The 27,775-nt window shown below is 38.7% G+C and overlaps 2 protein-coding genes and 1 pseudogene across 5 annotated transcripts; all 3 read right to left on the bottom strand.

The window, feature by feature from the left end:
* Positions 1-369: 369 nt before the first annotated feature.
* Positions 370-3,711, bottom strand: LOC125474705 (annotated as a pseudogene).
* A 5,512-nt stretch (positions 3,712-9,223) lies between these two features.
* LOC125474743 (uncharacterized mitochondrial protein AtMg00820-like) lies at positions 9,224-9,694 on the bottom strand. Its single transcript, XM_048578721.1, has one exon. The coding sequence runs from the start codon at positions 9,692-9,694 to the stop codon at positions 9,224-9,226; it is 471 nt and encodes a 156-aa protein (XP_048434678.1).
* Positions 9,695-13,378: 3,684 nt separating this feature from the next.
* Positions 13,379-19,349, bottom strand: LOC103934236 (homeobox-leucine zipper protein HDG2). 4 transcript variants are annotated; one of them, XM_018644250.2, is made up of 13 exons: positions 18,952-19,349; positions 18,291-18,795; positions 17,470-17,687; positions 17,238-17,355; positions 16,922-17,110; positions 16,292-16,735; positions 16,042-16,143; positions 15,721-15,924; positions 15,434-15,608; positions 14,911-15,182; positions 14,321-14,416; positions 13,838-14,222; positions 13,379-13,718 (listed from the first exon to the last, which is right to left on the bottom strand). In XM_018644250.2, exons 2-12 carry the CDS (start codon positions 18,393-18,395, stop codon positions 13,869-13,871), a joined length of 2,277 nt encoding a protein of 758 aa, XP_018499766.2. In that variant the 5' UTR covers positions 18,396-18,795; positions 18,952-19,349; the 3' UTR covers positions 13,379-13,718; positions 13,838-13,868. The 4 variants fall into 4 exon arrangements, with proteins under 4 accessions (XP_018499766.2, XP_048435093.1, XP_009342241.2 ...); XM_048579136.1 differs by having other exon boundaries at positions 13,379-13,728; positions 14,327-14,416; XM_009343966.3 differs by having other exon boundaries at positions 13,379-13,728; positions 18,952-19,348.
* Between the last annotated feature and the right edge of the window lie 8,426 nt (positions 19,350-27,775).

The raw sequence follows: 27,775 nt of genomic DNA, 5'->3' as shown, positions 1-27,775 counted from the left end.
CCCAAAGAAAGAAAGCGACAAACTAATGAAGGCATCACGATACTTCATTCTCTCCTCTCTCTCGCTTCGTCTCCCAACCCCCATCCCTCTCCTCTCTCTCTCTCGCTCCTCCCCCTCTCATCATCTCATGTCAAAATTTTCTCATAATAAATAGCTCAAATCAAAAGCCATGCAATACCAACACAGTGGCAAACTATCCACATTCCATTATTTTGCAAAAGAAATCTTTTGCAAAATAGAAACCAAGAGTGATTGACAATAAAGAAAAGCAATATCCATTAAAAAACAAGAACACTTAATCTCTTTATAAATGAGAAATGAGAAAGTTCAATCCAAATACTAGCAATATCAATTACTGTGTACAAGGTGAATAATGAGAAAGTTATTCAATCCAAAAAAATAAAAATAAAGGAAAGGTCTTAAGCGCTTTTCACTTCTCCCCTCAGGGGTATAAGCTGCCGAAATCCCTTAACACCATCTATGTTTCTCTCCTTTCACCTTCCTTCCTCGTCCTCAAAATACTGCAACAAAGTAAAGGCAAACGATCATCAAATATGTGACACGTAATTAATTTGTAATATGTGACATGTATAATTAGCTTACCTAGAAAGTAACTAACTGAGTTATGCAGTTCATGCACTGTCGCATGAGAACGCAGCTTTTATCTTCTCAACAGTGCAATCAATAAGATCGTTAGCCGCTGTGACCGACGACCCAAGAGACAGCTTAGCAGTTGGGTCTGAATCAATCAAGAGCTGAAAAGCAACAGTGAGAAGTGAACTACCACCAGAGGAAGAGTCTCCTATGCCGGCTCCGTCGGGGAGTATCGCAAACCCAGAAGGAAGAAGGGGAACATGGTCAGGGTCACTCCCATTCAGCACGGCTTTCATGTGAACAATGTCAACTGGTGCATAAATTACAAAGGAAGCTGTTGGGTCAGTGCAGCTCTCTTGCAGTATCAGCATGTTGCTCTTGCTTGAATTGGCACTCTACAAATAAATTTTATGTTACCTTGTAATTAGTGATGTGAAGAGAGATACATGTAGTTGATTAGAGAAAAAAAAACATAATATAAAAGATAAAACTACATTTACTAGTAGTAGAGACACGCAATTTCCAGTGTCACGACCATTAGCAATGTGCCCAATCTCTTGAAAAATTCCCGCATAAGAAAGAATATCCCACTGCAAGCACAAGTAGTGATCATAACAATTACAACTGGAACAATTTAAGGAGAATAACTGTGTTTCCAGTTTAGCAGATGCTGATCAGCTTTCTATATCTAGCTTCTGATTATTTGTAAAATACATAACCTTCTATCTTGATGATCTTTTTTTTTTTCTGTGGTTGACACAAAAGAAACCTAGATTTTCTCTAGTATTTGTTTCTGTATTAGGTAGGATGTGAAAGTATGTACTTTTCCTTTTCCATCCAAGTTACTTAATGTGGAAATTGTTTCTATCCATGCATCTGTTGTCCGTTTATGGTATGTTTTAGTAATGGTTCAGTGTACTTGTTTGTTACATTTTTCTGAGATACACGCATTAAAATACTTGCTTATAAATAGAAATATGATCTCACGCTTCTGCAAAATATATGTGCATTAATTTGGTTCATGTAATAGATTTGGTAAATTTATTCTAAGAATCAGATGACTATTAATTCAGCTTTAAGATTAGTTCAAGTGTATGTACCTCGCTGCGAGACTTCTCATTGCGGAGAAACTCAAAGACTCTTTTGGGAGGTACTGGAAGACAGAAAGATGCCGCGGCTCTGAGCACAATACCTGCAGGCCTTCCGAGATCATCCACACATTTTCGGGTCATCAGCCGGACGTCATCAACCCCTATTCCGGACATTGTGGTCCATGTGTGTGTGGTCGATGCACTCAATCCAGCACAGAAGCTAATCACCATTCTTTCAGCCCATTTCAGGACGCTTTTTCTCCTTTCTTGATTTGTGATCACTTATTAACCAGGAATTTAACAAATATAACCAATAACAGTTATATAATTTTTATCGAAAAGAATTAGGCTTAATTAACTAACGGACATGCATTAACGGTATATGACCAATCTTTTAATGGGCTATCCTGTTAGTCAATAGGATGACGCAACATAATAGTCTCATGTAAAATTTCGCGCCATATAAATATTAAAGAAATGAATAATGAAATAGCAAGCCAAATTATTATTACCTCCAACATCACCAGTAGGGATGTCAGAAGCCATTGCACTAGCAAGACGTTCGCATTGACGGTCCAAGGTAGCAACCCATCGTTTTGCACCAAATGCATGGCCGGAGCTAACCAGCTGCTTGTAGAGGTGGTGAATACCTCTTTCATCCACTTCATCAGCATGCTCAACCCATGTAACCTAAGGCAGCAAAATTTATCATTAGATGAAATTAATGTATCCTGTAAAAATTGGGCCTTAAAATATCCCATTAAAGTGAAACATGTATGATATGTATATATAGTGTGTTGTAAACCTTTGAATTCCCATTTGGCATTTCTTGAATTAGGCATCCTGAGGGCCTTCTTTGACAAGATTTGAGTGCAGGATTAGGGCGCAAGTTGTCCAAGGAAACATCAACCACAGCCCAGGTGCCATCGGCATGCTGTTTGCAGTACCTCAGATAATAACTCTCACGAGTTGGAACAAGTGGTGAAGGAACTTGAAATTCTGCCGTCATCTACCAAACCACAAACAGTATTTTAATACAAAAGTATGTATCACAAAAAACTAAACAATTAACGACAAAATAAGAAGAGCTGAAGTTGAACTTTGAGGGGAAAATATATATACCACTTGCAACGCTCCATTGTAATTTCCAGCCACACCAGTTGATAGGACTTCAAGGGTCAGAGCTCTTGAGACAATCCCAGAAAATACAGTCGACCACTGATTCTACACGTTACAAAATCCACACAAATAATACTGTGGGTTCATGCGATTCTTTCCTTCAAAAGTGTTATCAATACAACGATATAAATACACTAATGAAGGCGTATGTAAATGTCTAATAGAGTTGGCAGGCTTACCACATCCATGAGAATCTCAACAAGTTTCATGTGGTTCATAATAACAACTGCACTCTCACGCGAAGCTTCAGTTTTGAAGCCGCTTTGTTTTGGCCTGACTTCACGAGGGAATGTTCTGATGTACTCATCTTCATTGAGTACGGTGGTGCTGCCATCAAGGCTAGTCATCCACAATGGTTCACCCATTTGGGCCATTCTGATGAGTTCATCCATAGCTGCAACGGCAAGCTCAATCATCATTGGCTTGTCTGCTTCACTTGATGCACTGATTGACGTGAGAGGGTCTCCAGCACCATACATCTCACCGGCCATGCTTGACCTGAACCCCAAAGCTCCCACCACAAGATCAAGTGGACTGCGAAAAGGAGAAGAATTAGCTTCCCAATGGTTTGCCTACATACTTCGCAGCTATCGCTGATATACGATCGATCTGAACAATAAAGGAGAAAGTTATCAATTTGGTGACTTGTCACGTGCCACGAATCTAGAACATATATGTAACATTCGACGTATCTGACAATAAAACGTTATCTGAATTTGTTATAACAAAATAAGTAAAATATCCACCAAATAATAAATGTGTTTGAGATTATCTTGATCTTTAAATTTTCTTTACCGCTTCTCATAATCGAATATTTTGTCTCAAATGGTAGTTCGTCGAATGACATCTCTCAAATGACTTTAATGGAAATCATGCATTAAAGTCTCGCATTAAGTGGTTAATATTTTTTTCATTTATTGTCAATTAATTTGAGATAGATGCTCATTCTAAGTAATGTGACAAGCTTAAAATCTGAGTTTCATAAAATTCTCCATAATTCCCTTCTTTTTGATAATTTATTTTGTTCTTCAAAGTCATTATCTAAGCCTATGAGACGAAATGAAGAACGCAAGTCATGATTCTAGGGTTTTCTAGTCTTTTCATGTCTAGGGTTTTGAAAAAGAATGGGCCTTACAGCAGGTCCAATCCTATTTCTATACGAATAAGAAGTAATTTTCTATTACTTCCCCAATCTTAGGATACATAATATTGTTTTTTTAAAAAAAAAAAAAAATTACTTTCCTACTTTTCTAAAAAAATATTACTTCATATTTCTATTAAGTTAAAGACTTTGTAAGTTACATCTTTGTCAGTCCTTAGATGACACGCCCCGATCCCGATATCCTCAAATATCATAATAGGCATGTGCTGGCTGACACTCGAGGGTGACGAAACCATTTTAGACATGTATACGAATGAAAATATGTGATTAGAAAGAAATATACGAATGCAGAACCATGTTTAGAGCATACAACTACTAAAAGATAATGTGGAAGAATTATTATAAAAAGGTATGAATAAAAGAATGGGTCTTAGCCTAAGAAGACTCGAAGATCCTTACGTTGAATTGCCCTGACGCCGAGACTGTATGCCTCAATTCTAATTCCTAAGGGGGGCGCAAAAACAAAAAAGGTGAGTGGACCAAAGTTTATAATAATAATACTAATAATAATAAGAAAACCATTTTCTTTTTTAACATACTAACCCCCTATTTTGAAAACACATATATATAATACTACATAGTACTTTTCTGAAAACTCTACATGCCATGAAAACGTTCATCAAATCGGTACGTATGAAACCATGGTCAGAAATGAATATAGCCGCCCGAAGGCAAATCCGGAAAACCTTCTTGAATCCCATCAATGTTGTACTCTCTATGGGTATCATAGTCGTCCGAAGGCAGTACCTGTCCATCACCCGAAGATGAAGCTTTACGACACTGGGTTACGCTAGTGAAGAAACATGGTAGACCCCATCACCCAAAGGTGAAGCTATATAACTCTGGATTACGCTAGAGAAGAAACATATAACATCATAACACTGACACTAGCTGTGGCTAGTGAAGCTGGGGGGTATGACATAATTATCCTCAACTGTGTCCTATAGCCATAGACATCTACATACCTGTGTTGTGTGGATGTGTTGTATGATAACCTACTAGATACGTACCAAAAATATACCTCGCAATCTCATATCCAATCACCGGAGCTAAAAAGCTCAAAGCCTCATCTCATAAATCCATAATAGTTCATATTCATAAATCCGTAAAATAGATCACATTTGAAAACCATAGAATTTCATATACGAACATCCAAATATTCATAACCTTTCGTAAAACATAAATTCGAGAAATAATAAATATTTCGTAAAAGCAATTTAAATAAATCGTAAATAATGCATAAATGTAAAATCAAGAAATCATGCTTTTCGTGAATGCAACCTAATGTTTTATAAAAACCATGCAAGTTAAGAAGGGGTCCACTCACAAGTATTCCATTGCCTAGAAGTTGCTCGAACTAGCCAGGATGGTGCCACTTCCCACCAACGCACCTAAACACAAATAGGGACGATTTAGTAAAACTTTACTAAAATAGTCAAATTTGGGAAAATAGATAGTGAATTCGGATTTGGCACATTGAAAAACCTAAAGAAGGACTTTGGGTTCACCCCACGCGCTGCCGCATGAGCCGCCATGAGGCGGTGACCTAGAAGGCCACGGTCGGAAATCCAATTTTTTGACCAACTCCAAAAATTATCAAATTTTACAGGAATGTATAGCTCATTAAGGGGAAGAACTTTCATACCTAGACGAAGTCCAATTCGACTGGGAAACGCTTGAAAAACCACCTCGATTAGCTGGAAAACCCTAAAATGGTTGTTCTTCGATTCGTCGAATTTGCACGTTCCGCCGCCCCCAAACGTGTTTGGGCTTTGATCCATGCCTTAAGGGGAGTTGAACAAGGGTGGTGGTCGACGATGGTGCTTGCAAGAACGGCGAATTGCCGCCGTGCACCTATAAACCCAACGGGTTTCGTTCTTTATGAATATGGGGTTAAACAAAGTGGGATTTAGGTGGAAATGGAAGAGGAGTTGATGTAGAGTTGTTTCCAGGTTGGGGGGGGGGGAGGGGTGGCTACGAATTGCCAAAAAAACCAACGAAATCTTGTCTGAAAATGGCACCAAGAACTGATTCAGGGAACCGAGTCGCAATGGGCAAACGGGTCGAATAGGGGTCTTAAAGGTTGGGCTCTCTTTTCTCTCCTTTCCCTTCTTTCTTTCTTTTCTGATTGGGCAACATCCCACCTTTCTTTCTCCTGATTGGTCTTCTCTCCCTCTTTTCCCCTTATTTCTCTTCTTTTCTTTTCATCACAACCACATACGTGGCTTCCAAATTGTTGCTCTAGCAAATCTGGAGCCTTCTAGATTATGGTCAAATGACCATTTCATCCCTATCTTTGCTCGTTCATAACTCTTTTGTTATAACTCTAAATTTCATTATGCTTAATCCCATTCGTTTGTAATGATGATTACTACTAGAATACGCCAAGGAAACGAATCTTACGTGACATGACAAGGCGGTCAACAAAAGTCAACGTTTTTCACCTCAAAGGGCATTTTTGTAAATTCACGCTTTAAAATTATAAAAATCATAATATTTGGACACACGAGTCGTTGTATTAGAGCACATTTGGATGAAGATAGATTTAACAGAACTTTTCAAGAAGCTTCATTTCTCCAGGTTCGTGTAATGCAATCTAACCCTAAGCGTGATGCCTAGAAAACTATTGGTGTGATGTCAGTTAAACATGCCAGTTCATTGTGGGTTCCTCCATTCATTTTAGATATTTCCGTTGTTTTTCTTTCTACAAATCATACGGTCATCAAGACTTAGTCTAATAGACATCCATTTTTTCTATTGAAAAGTGCATCACAATTTGTGGGTATGGATAATTTTTGTCGTATGTATGTGTGCGTGTGCCCGCGCATTGTCTCAAATGGTTCATGGCAAACAATATCGTGAAAACTTTTCAACTTGACTTCTTGTTTTTACATTTTCTTTCTAGATATAGTGCAGAAAGGTCATCATTTTTATGAGATGATACAGAGTTTGAAGATACATTAATTGTAACATTACTTCCAAGAATTCACACCATGAAATGAATACAAAGCACTGCTGACAATATTACATATGCATGTTGAACCAGAACCCAGCAACAAGCCTTCCTGTTTAATTATAAAAGCCGCATTTATTCCAATTAGTAATTTTGTACTACAACTGCAATTTCTCTTGCACCATGGAGGACTAAGAGTCAATGAGGGTTTAGAGAGGTTCATATTTCTAGTTATTAAGTGTCAATCAGTGAGTTTTCTTGCTGTACAAAAGTATGTACAATTTAAATATTACGTTGCAGATGTTCAAAATGTGTAACTAATTAATGGAATAATCTTTATATCTGATGATGTGATGCCTACATTAAAATGGACTGGAAAAAGCAAAAAGAATTATGGTTAAGTGATCAAATGTTGTCGGACAATTATTAAACTCAACTAGAATCATACATTTAGACATGATCTGTACTCATTTGATAAATAGTTCTTAATTGATTGTTTGATAATAAATAGCAAGTTACATAGAGTATATATCTTCGCAATCTAAAGAACCGGTGGCACATATGAAATTATTGGATTACCTAATTTATCCACATATAATTTACATTTAAGCGTTTTTCAACTTAAAATTTGTCACCTTTGAGATAATTTCCTCCCTAACTAAGATTAAGCTTCTTCGCTCATCTTGGAGACTTGCTTTAATTGCTTGTTTTTTTCCTAGTAAAAATGGGAAGAAGCAAACCCCTTGGCCCATCCTCATCCTAACTCCCCCTACCTGTTCATGTAGAGAGGGAGAGATCGAGAGAGAAGATTAGATTTTTAAGAACTAGAGAGAGAGAGAGAGAGAAAGGTTTTAGAGAGAGAAACTGTAGAACTGTTATATTGGTTTTCTTAACCTTCAAGCTATTACAATGATGTATTTATATAGAGAACACACTTTCTAACAAACTAACTAACTAAGGCTTACAATCTTGTGACAAGTGGCACAATCCTAGGCACTGTTTATATCCTTACATGCCCCTTTAAACTCATGATTCGATGATCCAAGCATGAGATTGACACAATGAGACTGAAAAAGAGGAGCACTGAAACCCTTAGTTAAGATATTTGCAAATTGTTCTCGAAATGAGACAAACTGAACAAAAAGTTTCTTCTTAGTAACCCTTTCACGCACAAAGTGCACATTAATCTCAATATGCTTCGTGCATTAGTGTTGAACAGGATTAAAGGACAATGCTATGGAAGAAAGATTGTCACAAAAGAGAACAGGAGTGGACTGCAGACTTGACATGCATAAATTCCAGCAATTGTAGAATCCAATCAATCTCAGCAGATGTAGTAGACATAACTTTATATTATAGTTTTGTTGATGAATGAGAAACAGTGTTTTGTTTCTTGGAAGACCAAGAAATATGATTGTTTCCTAAAAATACAACCAAACTAGTAGTTGATCGCCTATCATTGGGATCACCAGCCCAATCTGCATCACTAAATGCCTTCAATGTTAAATCTCTTTGAGTATAAGAAATGCCAACAGATAATGTCCCCTTTAGATACCTTAAAATCCTCTTAACTACTTGAAAATGTGACACCATTGGAGAATGCATAAATTGGTAGACTTGATGAACTGAGAATGCAATATCCGGTCGAGTGGAGGTGAGATATTGTAATGCTCCAACTATACTTCTATATACTATTGGATTGTTGTAGGAGTACCATCATCTTTAATTAACCGATTGTAAGGTAAACAAGGAGTGTCACAAGCCTTACAATCCACCATCTTAACTTTCTGCAACAAATCCTAAATGTATTTGGATCGAGACAAAAATAACCCCTTGGCAGTTTTGGTAACTTGAATTCCCAGAAAATAATGGAGCTCTCCCTAGTCGTTGATGTCAAATTCAGAGGTTAAAAAGTGAATCACCTGTTGAATAACTAAAGTAGAATTGCCAGTGATGATAATATCATCGATATAGAGTAAAACACCCCAATATCCTTGCCAATAGCCCTAACAAATAGAGAAGAATCAAAATATGTGGATTGAAACCCAAGAGAGGGAAAAAAGCTTGTAAATCTGTCATTATAGGCTCGAAGAGCCTATTTCAACCTATACAGTGACTTGTGAAGTTCGCAAACTAATTCATGATGTGCAACATCTCCAAAACCAGGAGGTTGAGCCATATACACTTCTTCATTTAACAATCCATGAAAAAAAAAACATTCTTGACATCCAATTGTTTGAGAGTCTAATTGAAGTGAGCTGCCAAAGTTAGAACTAATCTCATAGTGGTTGGTTTAACCACAGGACTAAAGGTTTCACCATAATCCAAGCCAGGCTCTTGACTAAACCACTTTGCAACAAGTCTAGCTTTATGCCTAGCCACTGTCCCATCTGAGTTCTTTTTTAGTTTGAAAACCCATTTGCAGCCAACAAGATTCTTGGGAAGAGGCAAATGTACAAGACTCCAAGTGTGTTGATTATTCAATGCATCAATCTCTTCTTGTATAGCTTTAAACCAAACTGGTACCTTCATTGCAGATTTATAGGTTGCAGGTTCCACCAAAGTTGAATCAACAGCACTAGATTCAGCTACTTGGCTCAAAAACACCTTATTCTTGATGATGCCATTCTTACTTCTAGTTTGCATATGATGCAGATTGAGTGGAGCATTTGGTAAAACCACTTGAAGTAGACCAAGACTAAAGTCAGAGTCCATAAGGAGTTGAGGAGTAAGACTTGTAGTAACAATAAAGGACAGAGAAGAGATACTATCTGGTGTGATGGTGAAATGTGAGGTAATGCAGAAGAAATTGATAGCGAGGATATTATCTCAGTGGATAAATAGTCTGTTGGTGGAGGTAAGACTATTGGTGAGAATGCTCCTTGGTGTGGTGGTGATAGTGGTGTTATCTGAGATTGAACTAAGACATTGTCCATATTTGGAATTGGAAGTGGTGGCAATAACTGAGAGAAAAAAGATGTCATAGGTTTGTGCTTAGGTAATAAAGACAAACGAGTGTAGGAAATCTAGACTCATCAAACACTACATGCCTAGAAATTGAGAACCTATCCTTTAACACATCAAAACAAATAAATCCTTTGTATTTGGATGCATACCTAAGAAAAACACACTCTATGGTTTTAGCTTGTAACTTTGTCTGAATGTAAGGTCTCAATAGAGGAAAACAACACCTTAAGATGTGTCAAAACAAGAGGAGTCCCAAAAAGTATTTCAAATGGTGAGCAATTTTTCAAAACTGGTGTAGGCATTTTATTTATAAGATAGACAGCAACTTGGCAAGCAAAGGTCCATAAAGAAGAAGGTAATTTTGCAGATTGTAACAGTGTGACAGTGGTTTCAACAATGTGTCTATATTTTCTCTCAGCCAAGCCATTTTGTTCTGGGGTATGTGAACAAGACTTATGGTGAATAATCCTTTTACTGTGAAGAAAGGTTTGAAGTTTATTGTTAATATATTCCCCATCACCATCAATTTGCAAAGTTGTAATACAAGCAGAGAATTGAGTTTGCACAAACGAATGGAAGGCAACAAAAGTTTCAAAGAAATCTAATTTATTAACAAGAGAAAACAACCAACAATATCTAGTACACTCATCAATAAGAGTCACATAGTACTTGTAACCATCAATGAAATTATATGGAGGACCCCAAAGGTCACCATGTACAATTTCAAATGGAATTACAGATTTGTGTTCACTAGACTGAAAGGGCAATTTAGTGAACTTGCCCTCTAAAAAACTATGACAAAGCATATGAACAATATCCAAAGGGCAATTTAGTGAACTTGCCCTCTAAAAAACTATGACAAAGCATATGAACAATATCCTTTGTACAAGATATATGAGACTTATTTAGCATTACAGAGGCAATATTATTTGAGGGGTGCCCTAACCTACTGTGCCAGAGATTAGAGGTAACAAGTTGTCCAAGCAATGCAGAAGTTGTAGAATTACCTTGAGAATAAAGTGAATAATGATTGACAAGTGATGGAATAGGGTAAAGTCCATTACTACATTGTCCTTTGTACAATATCCTCCATGTGGCTTTGTCCTGAATCCAAAAATAATAAGCTTTAAACACTAACCAACAATTGTTATCAAGGCAAATGTGATGAACTGATAACAAGTTGTGAGATAGTCTAGGCACATAGAGAATTGAATTCAATTTTAATGGTTGCACAGGTGTTTGAATAATGGAGCTACCAATATGTGATATTTTCAAACCTTTACCATTGCCAGTTTGCATTCTCTCATTAGAAAGATAAAGAGATGCCAAAGACAAGTTACTGAGAACTGTAGTCATATGATTTGTAGCCCCCGAGTTAGTGAGCGAAATTTGTGGTTGGCGATGAGGTGTGGTGGCTAAAGATGACTGAGAAGATACTGTATGCATAGCTTGGATATTGGATTGAGGAGAAAAAGTTGGTGCGGAATGAGCATAAGCATTGCTGGACATTTGAGGATAATGTGGACAACCACAGTTGGGACATTTATCATTGAAAAAACAATACCAGGTAGTATGATTTGTCTTACCACAAATTTGGCATCCCTATATTTCCAACTATTTTGAATGACAAAATGGAGCAGTGTGGCCAAGCTGATTACATAATTGATAAGGAACTTATTGTGATGGAGAAGGTCCAAAAACCCCTGAATGTGAACCATGATTGGGAAACTGTTGTCTAGGATTAGGATTAGGATACATATATCCCTGATTATATTTTCCTTTACCCTTATTGTTATTGTTGAAAGATCGATACCCACCCCATAATTATGACCTGAAAAACCAGGATTAGCACCACCAAATTGATGTTGAGAATTTAGAACCACCAGAGTTATTAGCCATCATGGCAGACATAAATTGAGAATTCACATTGCTGTCAACAATCAATTCTTCAGCAAGAAGTTGCACCCTGAATTCTTGGAGAGAAATAACACTCTCACAACCCCTTATAGCACTGCGAAAAGTATTGAACTTAGGAGGTTGAACATTTAGTGCTAAGATAACAATATCCTTATCTGCAAAAGTAACTCCAGCAGCAAAGAGGTAATCGCGAGCTTCCTTAATTCTTTGTAGATATTGAGACACAAAATTAGCCCCTTTCTTAATAGTTTGAAGATTCGACTTGAGCTGAAAAATACTAGTCCAAGAGACAATAGAAAATTGTTCCTTTAACCAAGTCCAAAGATCACAGACACTTGTGCTTCTAATAGCACATGAAATTGCAACAGGTGACAAAGTTGCAGTAATCAACTGCATAAAGGCACGATCGTGCATCTTCCAAACAATGTAATCTTCATTCTTAGATTGAGTAGAAGAATAATCAGCATCAGCACCAGAAGCATTGGAAGTAGCAGAACAAGTAATATAGCAAGATGGACAAGGAGTGGAGCCATCAACAAATCCCATGATACCTTGTTCCTCAAGTAACAATTGCATTTGGAATTGCCAATTCAAGTAATTAGAATCATCAAGCTTAACATTCATAGACGTGGAAATTGTAGATATAAGACCAGTAATAGGCGATTGTAGAATTTGCAATTGAGATGAAATAACCATATTTGCATAATTGAGATGGAAAATTGATAGAAGAGATTTCACAAACACCTAGTGTGCACAATCTTGTAATTGCAGAAAGAAGGAGATCAAGAAATTCGGAAACCTTAGAAATCACAGAGGAAGAAAATACCAGAATTCGTCCAAGAACGCAACAATGTACTGTTGTCAAGAAACAGAAAGAATCAAAGATCGAGAAGTTGAGCGGAAGCAGCCGAAGGATCGGAAAAAGCAGCATGAGCAACAATGGCGATTGATACCATGTTAATGTAGAAAGGAGAGATCGAGTGAAAAGATAAGAATTTCAAGAACTAGAGAGAGAAAGGTTTTAGAAAGAGAAACTGCAGAACTGTTATATTGGTTTTCTTAACTTCAAGCTATTACAATGATGTATTTATATAGAGAACACACTCTCTAACAAACTAACTAAGGCTTACAATCTTGTGACAAATGGCACAATCCTAGCCACTGTCTATATCCTTACACTACCTCCCCTAACCAATTGAGCTAATGAAGGGCTACGTTTTTATCAACAACTTGTATTTAAGGTATCACATAACTCTATACATTTGGGATTATAAAACTGCTTTTTTTTTCTACATTGGTGCATTGCATTGAAATGCACCAGCATATAAGATGTATTAGCGTTTGAGCAGTCGGATTGTAACTATCAAAATCCAATTTTTGAATGCAATGTTACATCTCAAACACTGATGCATTGTATAACTTTTTCCGTAATAAACAGCCTAAATCAAAAGTCGCGAATACCAACAAAGGCAAACAATCCACAATCATTCAACACAAATTACTTAAAAAAAAAAAGAAAATTCTTAAAATAAAACCATACTTTTAAAAACCTTTTTCAAAAAAGAAACCCTGAACGTTTGACCATAAAGAAAAGCAATATATGGCCAAAACCCTAATCTTGTGTACAGGGTTAGAGGTGGAAAAGGAGAAAGTTCAATACAAGCAAAAACAAAAAATTAATAAGGTCTCAAGCGCTTAATTTGCCTTTAACATAGTTCAACGAAGTCAATACCCGAACCCCTAATCTCTATAGATTATACAAAAAGATCATGTAGGGTGCGCTCTTGACTTCTCCCCTCCCGGGTATAAGCTGCCGAAATTCCTTACCACCAGCTGTATCTCTCATTTCACCTCCCTTCCTCGTCCTCAAAATATTGCAACAAAATAAGGGCAAACGATTATTTGACTAATATTACACACCAAATATGTGACATGCAATTAACTTGTAACATGTGCCATGTATAATTAGATTACCTATTTAAATTAACTAATTGAGTCATGAAGTTCACGCATTGTCGCATGACAATGCAGCTTTGATCCTCTCAACAGTGCAAGCAATAAGATTGTTAACTGTTGCAACCGACCCGAGAGACAGCTTAGCAGTTGGGACTGAATCAACCAAGATCTGAAAAGCAACAGTGAGAAGGGAACCACCACCAGAGCCAGAGTCTCCAATGCCGGCTCCATCCGGGAGTATAGCAAACCCAGAAGGAAGAAGGGCAACATAGTCAGGGTCACTCCCATTCAGCACCACATTCATGGCAACAATGTCAACTGGTGCATAAATCACAAAGGAAGCTGTTGGGTCAGTGCAGCTCTCTTGCAGTATCAGCATGTTGCTCTGGCTTGAATTGGCACTCTACAAATTAATTTTATGTTACTATGTCAATTGTTATGTGAAGAGCAAGAAATATACTTAATTAGGGAAAACAAAATTATTATAAAACATAAAGCTACATTTACTCGTAGTAGAGACACGCAATTCCCAGTGTCGCGACCATTCGCAATGTGTGCCATCTCTTGAACAATTCCCCCATTGGAAAGAATATCCCACTGCAAGCATAAGTGACCATCACAATTACTCAATTAGAACAATTTAGGGCGGATAAATGTGTGCTTTCAGTTTAATTAGCTGATTGTTTGTAAAAACCAAACTTCCATCTTGGTTTTTTTTTTTTCCTTTCCTTTTTTTTTCGGCTGACGTTGACACAAAATAAGCCTAGGTTTTCTGTGGTATTTGTTTCTATATTATGTGGGATGTGACAAATATGCTTTTGATCTTCCATTGAAATTACTTACTGTGCAAATGGTGTCTGTGTATGCTAGTCCGTATATGGTATGTTTTAGTAATGGTTCATGTACTAGTTCTGTTACATTTTTCTGAGACACATGCATGGTAATATTTATTTATAATTTGGAATATAATTCTCAGGCTTCTGCAAAATGTAGGTACGCATTAATTTGGGTCCTGTATTAGATTTGGTAAATTTATTCCAAGAATCAGAGCACAACTAATTAAGTTTGAAGACTAGTTGAAGTGTCTGTACCTCGCTGCGAGAGTTCTCATCGCGGAGAAACTCAAAGACTCTTTTGGGAGGAACTGGAAGCCAAAAAGATGTGGCGGCACTGAGCACAATACCTGGAGGCCTTCCGGGATCATCCACACTTTTTCGGGTCATCACCCGGACATCATCGGCACCGGTTCCAGACAGTGTGGTCCATGTGTGAGTGGTTGATGCACTCACTCCAGAACAGAAGCTAATCACCATTCTTTCAGCCAATTTTAGCATGCTTTTTCTCCCTTCTTGATTTGTAATCACTAATTAACCATGAACGTAACAAATAGAAACAATTAGGGTTAATGAATTTATATCGAAAATAATTAGGCTTAAATTAACATGTGGGCATTAACAGATTATGTCATTTTCGAGACGCGTAATCTTTTAACGGACTATTTTGTTAGTGAATACTAAAACGTAGCAGAATAGCCCCATGCAAAATTAGTGCCTTATACCATTCCCCGAAAATATTACAAAAGAAAAATGAAATAGCAAACTAAATTGTTATTACCTCCAATATCACCAGTAGTGATGTTTGATGCCATTGCACTAGCTAGACGTTCGCATTGGCGGTTCAATGTGGCAACCCATCGTTTCGCGCCAAATGCATGGCCGGAGCTAACCAGCTGCTTATAGAGGTTGTGAACACCTCTTTCATCCACTTCAGCATGCTCAACCCATGTAACCTAATGCACCAAAACTTTATCAATTGATGAAATATATTTACTTTAAAAATTCGGCCATAATTAAATGTCACATGAAAGTGAAACACGCATTATATAGTGTTTAATTGTATACCTTTGAATATCCATTTGGCATTTCTTGAATTAGGCATCCCGAGGGCCTTCTTTGACAAGATCTAGGCGCAGGATTGGGGCGCAAGTCGTCCAATGAAACATCAACCACAGCCCAGGTGCCATCGGCATGCTGTTTGCAGTACCTCACATAATAACTCTCACGAGTTGGAACAAGTGGTGAAGGAACTTGGAATTCTGCCGTCATCTACCAATTAATCACAAACAGTATTTTAATGCAAGAATATATGTGGCACGAAATCTAAACAATTCATGATAAAACAAGGAGAGCTAAAATTGAATTTTGAGGGGAAAATTTACATACCACTTGCAAGGCTCCATTGTAATTTCCAGCCACGCCAGATGATAGGACTTCAAGGGTCAGAGCTCTTGACACAATCCCAGAAAACACAGTCGACCATTGATTCTACGCGTTATAAATCACAAGTAATAGTTAGGGTTCATGTGATTCCTTAATTCAAAGACGTTATTATTAATTTTTTTTAATAGAACAATATGATGATGACATTAATGAAGACACGTATGTAAATGTGTAATGGAGTTGTTAAGCTTACCACATCCATAAGAATCTCAACAAGGTTAATGTGGTTCATGATAACAACTGCACTCTCACGTGAAGCTTCAGTTTTGAAGCCATTTTGTTTTGGCCCGATTCCACGAGGGAATGTTCTGATGTACTCATCTTCATTGAGTACGGTGGTGGTGCCATCAAAGCTTGTCATCCATAAGGGTTCACCCATTTGGGCCATTCTGAAGAGTTCCTCCATAGCTGCAACAGCAAGCTCAATTATCATTGGCTTGTCTGCCTCACTTGGTGCACTGATTGACCTGAGAAGGTCTCCAGCACCATACATCTCACCGCCCATGCCTGGCTGACCACCAAAGCTCCCAACCCCAAGATCAAGTTGACCACGGGAAGGAACAGGAGAAGACATGAGAGGGTAGGTTCCTAATGGTTTGCCAACGTACTTCGCAGCTATCGCTGATATACTATCAATCTGAACAATAAAGGAAATAAGTTATCAATCAGACGACATATCATTTGCCACGAATCTGAAACATATATGTAACATTCTGCGCATCTGCCAATAGAATGTCATCCTAATTTGTTATACTAAAATAGGTAAAATATCCACCAAGTAATAAATGTGTTTGATATTTTCTTGATCTTTAATTTTCTCTACCTCTTCTCGTAATCGAGCATTTTCGAGTCTCAGATGGTGTTCGTCGAAAGACATCTCCCCTAGAGCTGTTGGGCCGCCACAATTGGGGCATGAGGCATTACCTAGCGCTTCTCTGTACCTCATGTTATCAGCACGGAGCTTTTCGTTTTCGTTCCGAAGTTGTGTGTTCTCATGCCGCTCATGCTGAGTCTGTAATGTAGCATTAGCAGCAAACAAAAACAGTCAATTAGTAGCTTCAACAAAGGAAAAATTAAAAAAGACAAAGTTTAAGTATTCCAAAGCCCTTATTAAAGATATTTCATGAACAAATATATACCTTCATTTGGGTGCGCTTGTTTTGAAACCAAAATTTGACTTGTAATGGTTCCAAACCTAATTCCCGGCTCAGTTCCTTCCTCTGCTTGTCATCTGGGTGGGGACATTCCTTGAAAAAACTAAATAAAACAACCAAAACAAGACTAATTCAAAGGTGAACTAAAAGATTTCGAACAACTGCTTAACATAAGCTTGTTTAGGAGGTTTGAGACTACTTAATAAATATTACTTACGCTTCCATTTCTTGGATCTGATGCTGAGTGTGGCGGTGATAACGCTTCTTTTTGGGTCGGGGGTTTTCTTGGTCATCACCGGAACCGCCCTCAGGGTTGTCGCTGCCGGATTTGTTAGCACTGTCGAAGTCATCATCTCGGAACCGAGGAATGTCGCTTTCAGAGGTGTTTGGAGCCATGTCTAGCGGGTGCAGATTACCGGCGTCCATCATATTTGGCTGCAACATATCCAGAGATCTTTAAGATATTGATTTTTGTCCCAAGGGCTTAGCAAGCTTATGGTTTTTCAATCTAATAACAACAAAATGGAAAAATGTATCCACTCAACAGGAAATAAAAAAAAACCAATACGCATCTCCTATATAGTAGTTTCTTAGCGCACGCTGACCTGTGTATTAGGTCAATACTAAAATATTCTTTGAAATAATGAACAAGAAAACGCGTTGAACTTAGATCTCTGTGCCCGTGTTTGTAGTGGAAACCATTCCAACTTTTTTCTAATACCGAGACGGATTTTGCCACAAAAGTATTTTTTGAACTACCTGAGTAGTCAAACCCATCTTACGTTATAAAATTAATTAATTAAAATGTTAAAATACCGAAACGAAGATGGATAAGGATAAAAACTAGGAAATTGGATCTTGACGTACTGATTTATAAAATCCACTTGTTAATTTTTCTCTTGGTTCAAAAATAACTTATTTTAGATAAATAGCCGAATCATTGGAAAAAATTAGATCTAATTTGCCTGAAAAGCAAAGGCGTAGATTTGTAAATCAGTATACCAATTACACAAAAAACTCAAATTTAAGCACACTGACCTGACCAAGTGTGAGTCCTGAAGTTGATGCAAACCCAGTAATGTTCCCATTGCTTCCCATCATGGAAGGCATGTTTCTCGTAGGAATCATAAGCCCGGCTGGCATACTTCAAGGCCAAAAATACTCAAAAACAACCTGAATTTTAATTTGTGGGGATTAGTTTCTTAGTTTAGTGGGTTTGAGGTTGATTTGGACTTTTGAGTTTGCTCTAGACAGAGGGATAAATGTGAAAATGTTCAGGTGAAAAAACAAAGAGACAGAGAGAAGACAAAATGAGGTTTTGTCACACGGTTCAATTTTGCACTTGGTGATGAACTGGAGAGTGTGAGTATATGAAGAGATTAAAGGGGTTGACGATTTCAATACGGCTTGAGTCTTCAAAAAAATAAAAAAAAAAAATCGATCGATCGATCTAAACCAAACATATAACGCACACGAATATCTCGGGAGTAATCCAAACTGTAACAACCCAAGTTTCTCCTTATATTTTCTGGTCTTGCCCTAGCTGCACAAAAAGCCAAATTAATGTTAGAAAAACTCAAAAAACAAAAATTGTAAAAAGCGTTACAAATACTGAGAAGACAGAAGCCTTCGGACAAAAATAGAAAAAGAAAATGAGAAGTTTAGGGCATGCGAAAATCTAGGTTGGAAGAATATGTACCTATAGATGTATGATGTTGTGTATCTGCACCTGATCAAAACCCCTAGAGAGCGAGGCGCTGTAGATCTGGTTTTGGGCTTAACCTGGTGCCGGGAAATTAACCACTTCTGGGTGCCCCAAAAGTGGTTTTCCGGCGTCCGAATTTTGGTGTGTAAGATTTTTATATATATATATATATATATTGTCAACTCTGGAGTAGTAAAAGGTTTTGGAAGTTGGAGAAGGTAAAGAAAAAGAAGGAGAAGATGAGGAAGAAGAAAGGGAAGTGGCTTTAGGAAATAGAGAAAGGCAAGGAAGGAGATAGGGGGGCAGAGGGAGTAATTGCAGAGCGTATTGAGAGGGTGCAATTGCATTTAATGGTGGGAGAGAAAGGTGTAATTGCCATGCGTGAGAGAATGAGAGAGAGAGAGAGAGGGAGACATATATAGGGAGAGAGCTTAATTTTCTGCTAGGAAGTGTATGTATGCAATGGATGACGGCTACCAAACTCTATTTTTTTTTTCTCTCCCAATCTATTTGCTACTGCCTAGTATTTGAATTTTTACCACGCAATAATCCTATACAAATTTATATCCGAATCTTTTCCAACAGTGCTTACTTTCCCTATGAAGAGAATCATAATCCCTATGAACAAGAGAAGACGCTTTCTAACTGGATTATCGACAAATTGTTGGTGATCTTGGTTATTGGTGTATGGTGTTTGCATGTTGGGAATAATTCCATAGTTCTTGATTTCTCGTGTACTGATACATAAAAAGTAAAGATGTATGAGCACATTTGATTATGAAATAGTACTGAGTATATATGCAATTGTTAACATCAGTGTGGGCGTTCAGAAGTTCGGATAGGCAACTGTCAGTAACATAATTTTCAGTCACACATATACGCTTGAGTGACCGACCTATATAGAAAAAATCCATTGAGCTATTATACTTGGATTGGAGTGATGTAGTCATGAAAACAAAATTTACTACTAAAATAATCATTAGTTAAGAGGTTTACCCGCGTGATTGAATGATCATCCTTAAGATGCGCAATACAAGGAAGTTGTGAAGTATGTGGTGTTTTGATGTGGAGATATAACCTTAAAGACTACAACCACAATAGACTAGAAGCCAAATCGCTAAAAAGTAAGACCACGTTATTTGCAAAGTGGGACAACATTATAAACAAGTTATCTAAACTAATCCTAGAAGGAAACTCAAATGCATAGGATTATGACACACTGGCAAGACCACCAGCAACTTCATCGCATCTAGAGAGATCTATAGTGACCACGAGCTAAGCAAGGCGGAGCCGCCATACATATGGCTATGTAAGGAAGCTCACCCATCGAAACCAATTGTATGTGATAGATCTGACCCACCAATAACCACAAATCCGGCCCAAAAACCCACCTAATATTCAACATTCAGATAAAACCTAAATTTCAAACAGATTGTCATGTAGACAAATATGTAACATATTCACTATTTATTGCTACAAAACCCAATTATGTCAATATGTTATTACTCATCCTAATTATGATGACAATTAAACCTATATGAAAATTTTACCTTCTTATATCATAAATGTTAGTAACATATATGAATTAATTTACCCACATTCAAAAAATAATAGGCATCTATCGTATGAAAAAGAATTCTTTCGTACAATCAAGTATTTTGAATCAAATAATATTGTTTGAAAAAAACAAATAATTAATCTTTTATGTGAGTAAATTATGTTGCATGGATTATTCACTTTTTATATTATTATATATGCGTGCAAAAAACATTTTACCTATATTTATATGTAAAATTAATTTTGAATCAAATAACATTTCTTATTTTATAGATATATAATTTTGTATGTATTATTACATATATTAGGTATATTTTATTGTTATTATATATGTGTGTCTAAGATAATTTACCTATATTTATATGTAAAATATAGGTAAATTAGTTTTGAATCAAATATCATTCTTTTATTTTGTAGGTAAATTAATTTGCATGTATTATTACATATATTCAGGATATTTTATTGTTATTATATGTGGTGTGTAAAATGATTTAACTATACTAATACGTAAAATATAGGTAAATTAATTTTTAATCAAATACATTTTTTGCATGTATGATTACATAGACTATTCGCATTGTATTGTTATTGTGTGTGTGTGTGTGTCTGTGTGTGTGTATCATATGGAGTGGTACTAAGTCCACCCCATTGTCTTATCTTCCACCCACTATAAAAAGGTAAATAATAACACCATTCTTTCCCCCACCATTATTCCAAGGGTGATGTTAGAGAGACTAAATTTGTAGACAAAATTTACAAACTAAATGATGTGCCACCAATAGGAATGAGCACATTTATCAACGTGCAAGTAATAATCCAATCACCAACTTATATGTCATTTAGTTTACACAATTTTGTCTACAAATTTAGTTTTCCTACCATTACTCTTATTCCACTTATAACCTTTTAAATATCTTTTAGTTCTTTAAATTTTATTTTCTGTAATAGGTATATATCAACATATATGTAATATATTTATCTAAAGAAAAAAACTTTAGCTACACCAACACCCATGCCCTACCCCATGCCACCCTTCACAACACTGTTGTAGCCTCACAACCATCCACATCCACGATTTTACCCATATTTTCCCCTTCACCGTACACAATCTCCATTTCGCTGGAATTAGATTAAGGCTGCAACCTGTCATGAGAGAGAAAGGGAATTTGAAGAGGGAAGAGCTGCTGGCTTCGACACCGCCGTGAGGGAGGCGTGCAGATGTGGACTGGTTGGGTTTGTATAGTAGCGTGGGTTTTTAAATTATTTTTTTCCTTTTTTCTTTTGTGCTATTTCAACTAATGTTGATGTGGCAAAATGTTAGTGGTTATTGTTTAAGTCCATAAATGTCATTTTATAAGAAGAGATATTTGTCATTGGCATTTATATTTTAGAGTGGGTGGAGTGATAAAACAACATTGTGGGCTTAACACCACTCATTATATGTGTGTTAAAATTAATTTACTAAAAATGGAAATTGATTTACCTATATTTTTATGTAAATTATTTTACAGTGTCCCTTCAGATTTTCTGTGACAGCCCGTCCCGAAAATATCGAAAACGTACGTGTGAAAAGACAGTTTTGCCCCTAGTTCGATTTCGTTACGTTTATGGGGTGTTTTTGTGTTGTGTTGGCATGTCTTTGGGCCACACACACACTCCCACACCTGCACCACCCTCTGTCCCTTTTCCCTGTAAGTTCCCCGAGCCCCATTCCCTTCCTCCTTCTTTGAAAACGTACGGACACACACCAAAACCCATCAAACACTCACAGATCGAAGGAACCAAGCACACATTCGAGCTCGTGAGGCTCGTGGGAACCCAACCACACCATTTTCAGGTAAGAATATCAACGTTTTCACGTCGATTCGAAGTTGTCCGATTTGAGTACTATTCATGCAAACGTAAATTCACACGGTTTAGGGGAAATGAAGCTCATAGGTAGCTTGGTGAGGTCCCAAGGAGTCTCGAAGTAGTTCGTTTGAAGGATTTGGACGTCGGGATCACCGTATTCGAAGTTGGCCGGATTTGGTTTGTGTGGACAGGTGAGATCTCGTAGTTTTTAACCCTTAAAAGTGGTATATCGTTGTTCTCCTAGTTCTAGGCGTCATTTTGGTACAAAAATCGTGAAAATTGGATGAAAAATGAAGGAGTTAGAACGTTTTAAAGATTTTCCAGTTTTCCGGCGCAGGCGACGGCACCGGAGATTAGCCGGGGAAGAAGACAGAATATTCCGTCAATTCTGACGGAATATTCCTGACGCCGTTAATGGAATCTGTCAAAACTGACGGAATATTCCTAACGGCGTCAGTTGACGCCGTCAGCGTGCCAGGCACGTGCCTGCGCGTGGCCGGCGCGTGCAGCGGTGGAAAATTTTTCTAAAAATTTGGGTGTGATCCTGAGGTTGTGTAGAGCACGTTGGTATATTCAATTGTCCATTTTGAGCAATGTATGAGAAGTTATTACGAAGGGAAGGTTATGTGCTTTAAAATTAACGTTTTTATAGTATTTTCGCATATAGGTGAGACGTATCCCGAGGACGAGCGTGGTCACTCGAGGCAGGGGGGCTACGACCCTTCCACATACCAGTGAGTGGGCTTTTGGTTTTCCGTATATACCTATATACTATTATTTTCCCATAAATTGATTTAAATGTTATTAGTTACACGCCATGTGTTATATTATCGTTCCTTATGCATCATTAGTGGCTTTATTAATCGTATATATATATACGTATGCATAATTGGTGCTGTGGATGCACAGGTAAGTGCCAGGTAAGCGTTATTTCATATTTGCATTTAATAGTGGTTAGAGATGCTTAGAGAGCTCATAACTTGCACCCCCGGTGTTAGTGCTCCCGCCCAGAGTAGGGCACAGTCCTTCACGTGTTGTTCACCTCCCGCACCACACGCTCAGCTTGGATCCAAGTTAGGTGCACAGTCTTGTCGTACAGACCACTTTAGGTGGTTCCGACTCGTAGGTGACCCGCGATTATTCGCACAGCCTTCACGTGATCGTAGCACTAGAGCTTTTATATGTATTACACCCAGGCCTGTCGTACAGACCACTTTAGGTGGTTCCGACTCGTGGGCAGGTTTAGTTATTGCTATTGAGATTTGAGCTCTAGATACAGCCGTATAGGTCACGTTAGGTGACTCCGGCTGCCAAACTATATATACTTTGATGTGATTTATACCTGAGCACTTGCATTTCACCGTGAGATTTGGTATGGCATACTATTGAGCATGATTTGGCATATCTATATATACGTACATATGTTTATTTTCTGGGAAGTATACAGGTTTTACGGCGAGGGGTTAGAACTTATTTATTGAATTGGTTTTCGAAAAGCTTTGTTTTTGCCCGCTCACGCTTTTGTTTTGCGCCCCTCCAGGTTCTAGCTTTTCAGTTGGTTTGGTGGTTTCCCAGAGGGCTTTTCCGGCATTTCTGACAGACGATCACCAGCATATGTCCACCTTCGGGTGCACTGTTGTAACGTTATTTTAGTTTGGACTGCTTTAGGCTTTCTGCTTTGAATTTGTGTCTCACTTACGCTAGCACTTATTACTTTGACCTTATGTATGCTAGTTTTTATTTATTCGTACTTTTACATTACTACTTTATTAGCTTCCGCACTGTGCACATGGCTACGTCACTTCTACGTGACGGCCAGCATGCCCTGATCTTGGTCGGGGTGTGTCAGTTTGGTATCAGAGCCTAGGTTTGGCAGTCTTGTGTCTTTGTGAGTATTCTAATGGTTTTGGTGCCGTCTGTCAGAACTATGCCGCCTCGTCGGGAACCACGTCGCTCTGCTGAGCCTAGTTTCCCCGATATCGCTCAGCTGGGGGAAGCTATTGCTACAGCCATTCAGTCGGCGATTCGCCCTCCCCAGAGGACTCCTCTGGAGACTATGTATAATTTGAAGTTGGATAAGTTTGAGGGTAATGAAGGTCATGAGGGTGCAGAGCGATGGTTAGAGCATATTAAGAAGACTTTCCGTGTTTTGCACAGTCAGGGGAATCTTCTTGTCGAGAAGTGGGTAGAGACGACCTCGTGGTTTCTGGGTTCGGAGTCTGCAGCCTGGTGGGAGCAGGAGCTTCATCGTTTGACTCCAGCTGAGAAGACGGATTGGAATGTTTTCATTAAATTATTCAAGAGAAGGTTTGTGCCCCCTGAGTACATCGATCGTAAGAAGCAGGAATTTACTGAGTTGAAATAGAGGAAGCTGACAGTGAATGAGTACTATCGGAAGTTCACTGATTTGTCTCGCTATCATCCTGAGATTGCTGGTAATCCGGCGGAGATGCTTCGTCGTTTTCGCTTAGGCACCAAGAAGAAATGGCGTTCGATGGCGACTATTACCTACTGTGATACTTACCAGGATTTTTATGAGGTTCTTCTGAGAGTTGAGGACTCTGAAAACATGTCGAGCAAGAGTGATGAGGAAGAGAAGAATGGTAATCAGAAGAAAGATGTTAAGGGTAAAGGTCAAGCGTCGCTCGGGCCTCGTCAAACTCAGAATTTCAAGAAGGGTGGTACTAGTTCTAGCTCTTCTAGCGGTGGTTTCAGCGCCACTGGTCAGGGACGTGGAGGTAGGTTTGCTGGTGGTGTTAGAAGCCAGAGACAGGGTGATGGTGGCCGAGGTAGGGCCCCACTTTGCCGCAGGTGTAATAATCGGCACTTTGGTGAGTGCAGGCGTGGCAGCAATGGTTGTTTTACTTGTGGGCAGATGGGACATCGAGCTGTGAATTGTCCCCAGAGTCAGCAGCAGAAGTCGCAGCAGACTTTCTTGCCGCCACCTGCGCCGATTCAGCAGATTCAGGGTCCGAGTAGTTACGGGCAGGCAGGTCGAGGTGGGGCCTATCACTATCAGGGTGATGTTGTTCCTTATGCCCCGGGACAGTATCAGTATCCCCAGGACCCATATTCTCAGGGTGGTTATCCTCCGTACTCTAGCGGCTATATGTCGTATCCTCCAGCTCCAGCAGGCGGTTCTCAGTGGTTTCAGGGAGGACAGTTTCAGCAGGGTGAGATTGCTTCGAGTAGTGCGGGGTCTTCGAGGCAGTCTGGTCAGCCCAGTCAGGGGCGTGGTACTCAGAGTCGCAGTGGTCAGACGAGCAGAGGTCGCTGTGGACGACAGCAGACCCAGGGGCGTATTCATAATATTTCGCTGCAGGACGCTCAGAACAATCCGAATCTGATCATGGGTACGTTAAATATACTTGGTTATTTTGCTAGAGTATTAGTTGATTGTGGTGCTACACATTCTGTGATATCTCATACATTTGCTCAAGTGACGCAACCTCGCCCCACACCTCTAGGGTATGATTTAGAGTTCGCTATGCCTAGAGGAGAAAGATGTATTGTAGATCGGGTGTACCCAGGGTGTCCAGTGATAGTTAAGGGTATTGTTATGCCAGCTGATCTTATCCCGTTAGATATTGTCGACTTTGATGTGATTCTGGGCACATATTGGTTGCATTTCTATCGTGCCAATATTGATTGTTACGGGAAAATAGTTATGTTTCATCGTCCTGGACTACCTGTGGTTACTTTTGTGGGTGAGCAGAGTGGGGTAAGATATGGCGTTATTTCTGCTGTGAGAGCGAAAAGGTTGTTGTCTAAAGGTTGCCAGGGGTACTTAGCTCATGTGGTGTTGGATGAGGCCGTTCCTAGTAGAGTTGAGGATGTGAGAGTAGTCAGACACTTTCCCGACGTTTTTCCCGAGGATTTGCCTGGTTTACCACCAGATCGAGACATGGAATTTACCATTGAGTTGCTTCCAGGTACTAATCCTATTTCTTTGACCCCTTATCGTATGGCTCCCGCTGAGTTAAGGGAATTGAAAGTTCAGTTGCAGGAATTAGTGGATAAAGGTTTCATTCAGCCTAGTACTTCACCGTAGGGAGCTCCAGTACTGTTTGTGAGGAAGAAAGACAGAACTTTGAGACTATGCATTCATTATCGATTATTGAATCGGGTGACGATTAAAAACCGTTATCCGTTACCACGTATCGATGATTTGTTTGATCAACTTCGAGGTGCTTGTGTATTCTCCAAGATTGACTTGAGATCTGGATATTATCAGTTGAAGATTAATAGGGATGATGTTCCTAAGACGGCATTCAGGACTCGTTATGGTCATTACGAGTTTCTGGTTATGCCATTTGGGTTGACGAATGCACCAGCTGCTTTCATGGATTTGATGAACCGAGTATTCCAGCCATATTTGGATAGGTTTGTTATTGTTTTCATTGACGACATTCTGGTGTATTCGAAGTCTAAGGCGGAGCATGTTCGACATCTTACTTTGGTGTTGAAGAGGTTGAGGGAACACCAATTGTATGCTAAGTTTAGCAAGTGCCAGTTTTGGTTAGACCAAGTTGTGTTTTTGGGGCACGTCATTTCTGCTCAGGGTATTTTGGTGGACCCTCAGAAGGTAGCATCTGTGGAGAATTGGGAGCAACCGCGAATCGTCACTGAGGTGAGAAGTTTCCTTGGGTTGGCGGGGTATTATCGGAGATTTGTTAAGGATTTCTCCGTGATTGCTTTACCACTGACGAGATTGACGAGGAAAGATGTTAAATTTGAGTGGAATGATAAGTGTGAGCAGAGTTTCCAGCAGTTGAAGCATTGTCTCACTCATGCACCTGTTTTGGCACTCCCGGACGATAGTGGTGATTTCGAGGTTTATAGTGATGCTTCTTTAAGTGGTCTGGGATGTGTGTTGATGCAGCATGGTAGGGTGATTACTTATGCCTCGCGACAGTTGAAACCTCATGAGTTGAATTACCCTACACATGATTTGGAGTTGGCCGCTATTATCTTTGCGTTGAAGTTGTGGAGACACTACCTTTATGGAGAGAAATGTAAGATCTTTAAAGATCACAAGAGTCTTCAGTATCTTTTTACTCAGAAGGAACTTAATCTTCGTCAACGGAGGTGGTTGGAGTTGCTCAGCGATTATGACTGTACGATTGATTATCACCCTGGTCGTGCAAATGTAGTTGCTAATGCACTCAGCCGGAAGTCTCAGGGCCGCATTAATGCGTTGTATGCAAGTCGTATTCCTCTTTTGGCAGACTTGCGTTTTACGGGAGTGAGGTTAGAAGCAGAAGATCGAGATGTGGCTTTACTTGCTAATTTTCAAGTTAGGCCAATTTTAGTTGATCGGGTACGTGAAGCCCATGTGGCTGATAGGGAGATTCAGGAATTAATCCAAGCTCGAGATCAAGGAAGGAGGAGAGACCTCAGAGTTCGTGAT

The sequence above is a fragment of a genome, unplaced genomic scaffold (genome assembly GCF_019419815.1).
Source record: "Pyrus x bretschneideri cultivar Hongxiangsu unplaced genomic scaffold, Pyrus_bretschneideri_v1 Contig13, whole genome shotgun sequence".
Classification (NCBI taxonomy): Eukaryota; Viridiplantae; Streptophyta; class Magnoliopsida; order Rosales; family Rosaceae; genus Pyrus; species Pyrus x bretschneideri.
The sequence above is the reverse complement of the archived record's forward strand: the minus strand, read 5'-3'. Positions and strand labels throughout refer to the sequence as shown.

Coding starts and splice junctions, on each gene's coding strand:
- LOC125474743 (XM_048578721.1), bottom strand. CDS start 9,694: ATGGACTCTGACTTTAGTCTTGGTCTACTTCAAGTGGTTTTACCAAAT.
- LOC103934236 (XM_018644250.2), bottom strand. CDS start 18,395: ATGCCAGCCGGGCTTATGATTCCTACGAGAAACATGCCTTCCATGATG. Junction 17,111..17,237: donor ACAAGCGCACCCAAATGAAG/GTATATATTTGT, acceptor GCTACATTACAG/ACTCAGCATGAGCGGCATGA. Junction 14,223..14,320: donor TGTCTCTACTACGAGTAAAT/GTAGCTTTATGT, acceptor ATTAATTTGTAG/AGTGCCAATTCAAGCCAGAG.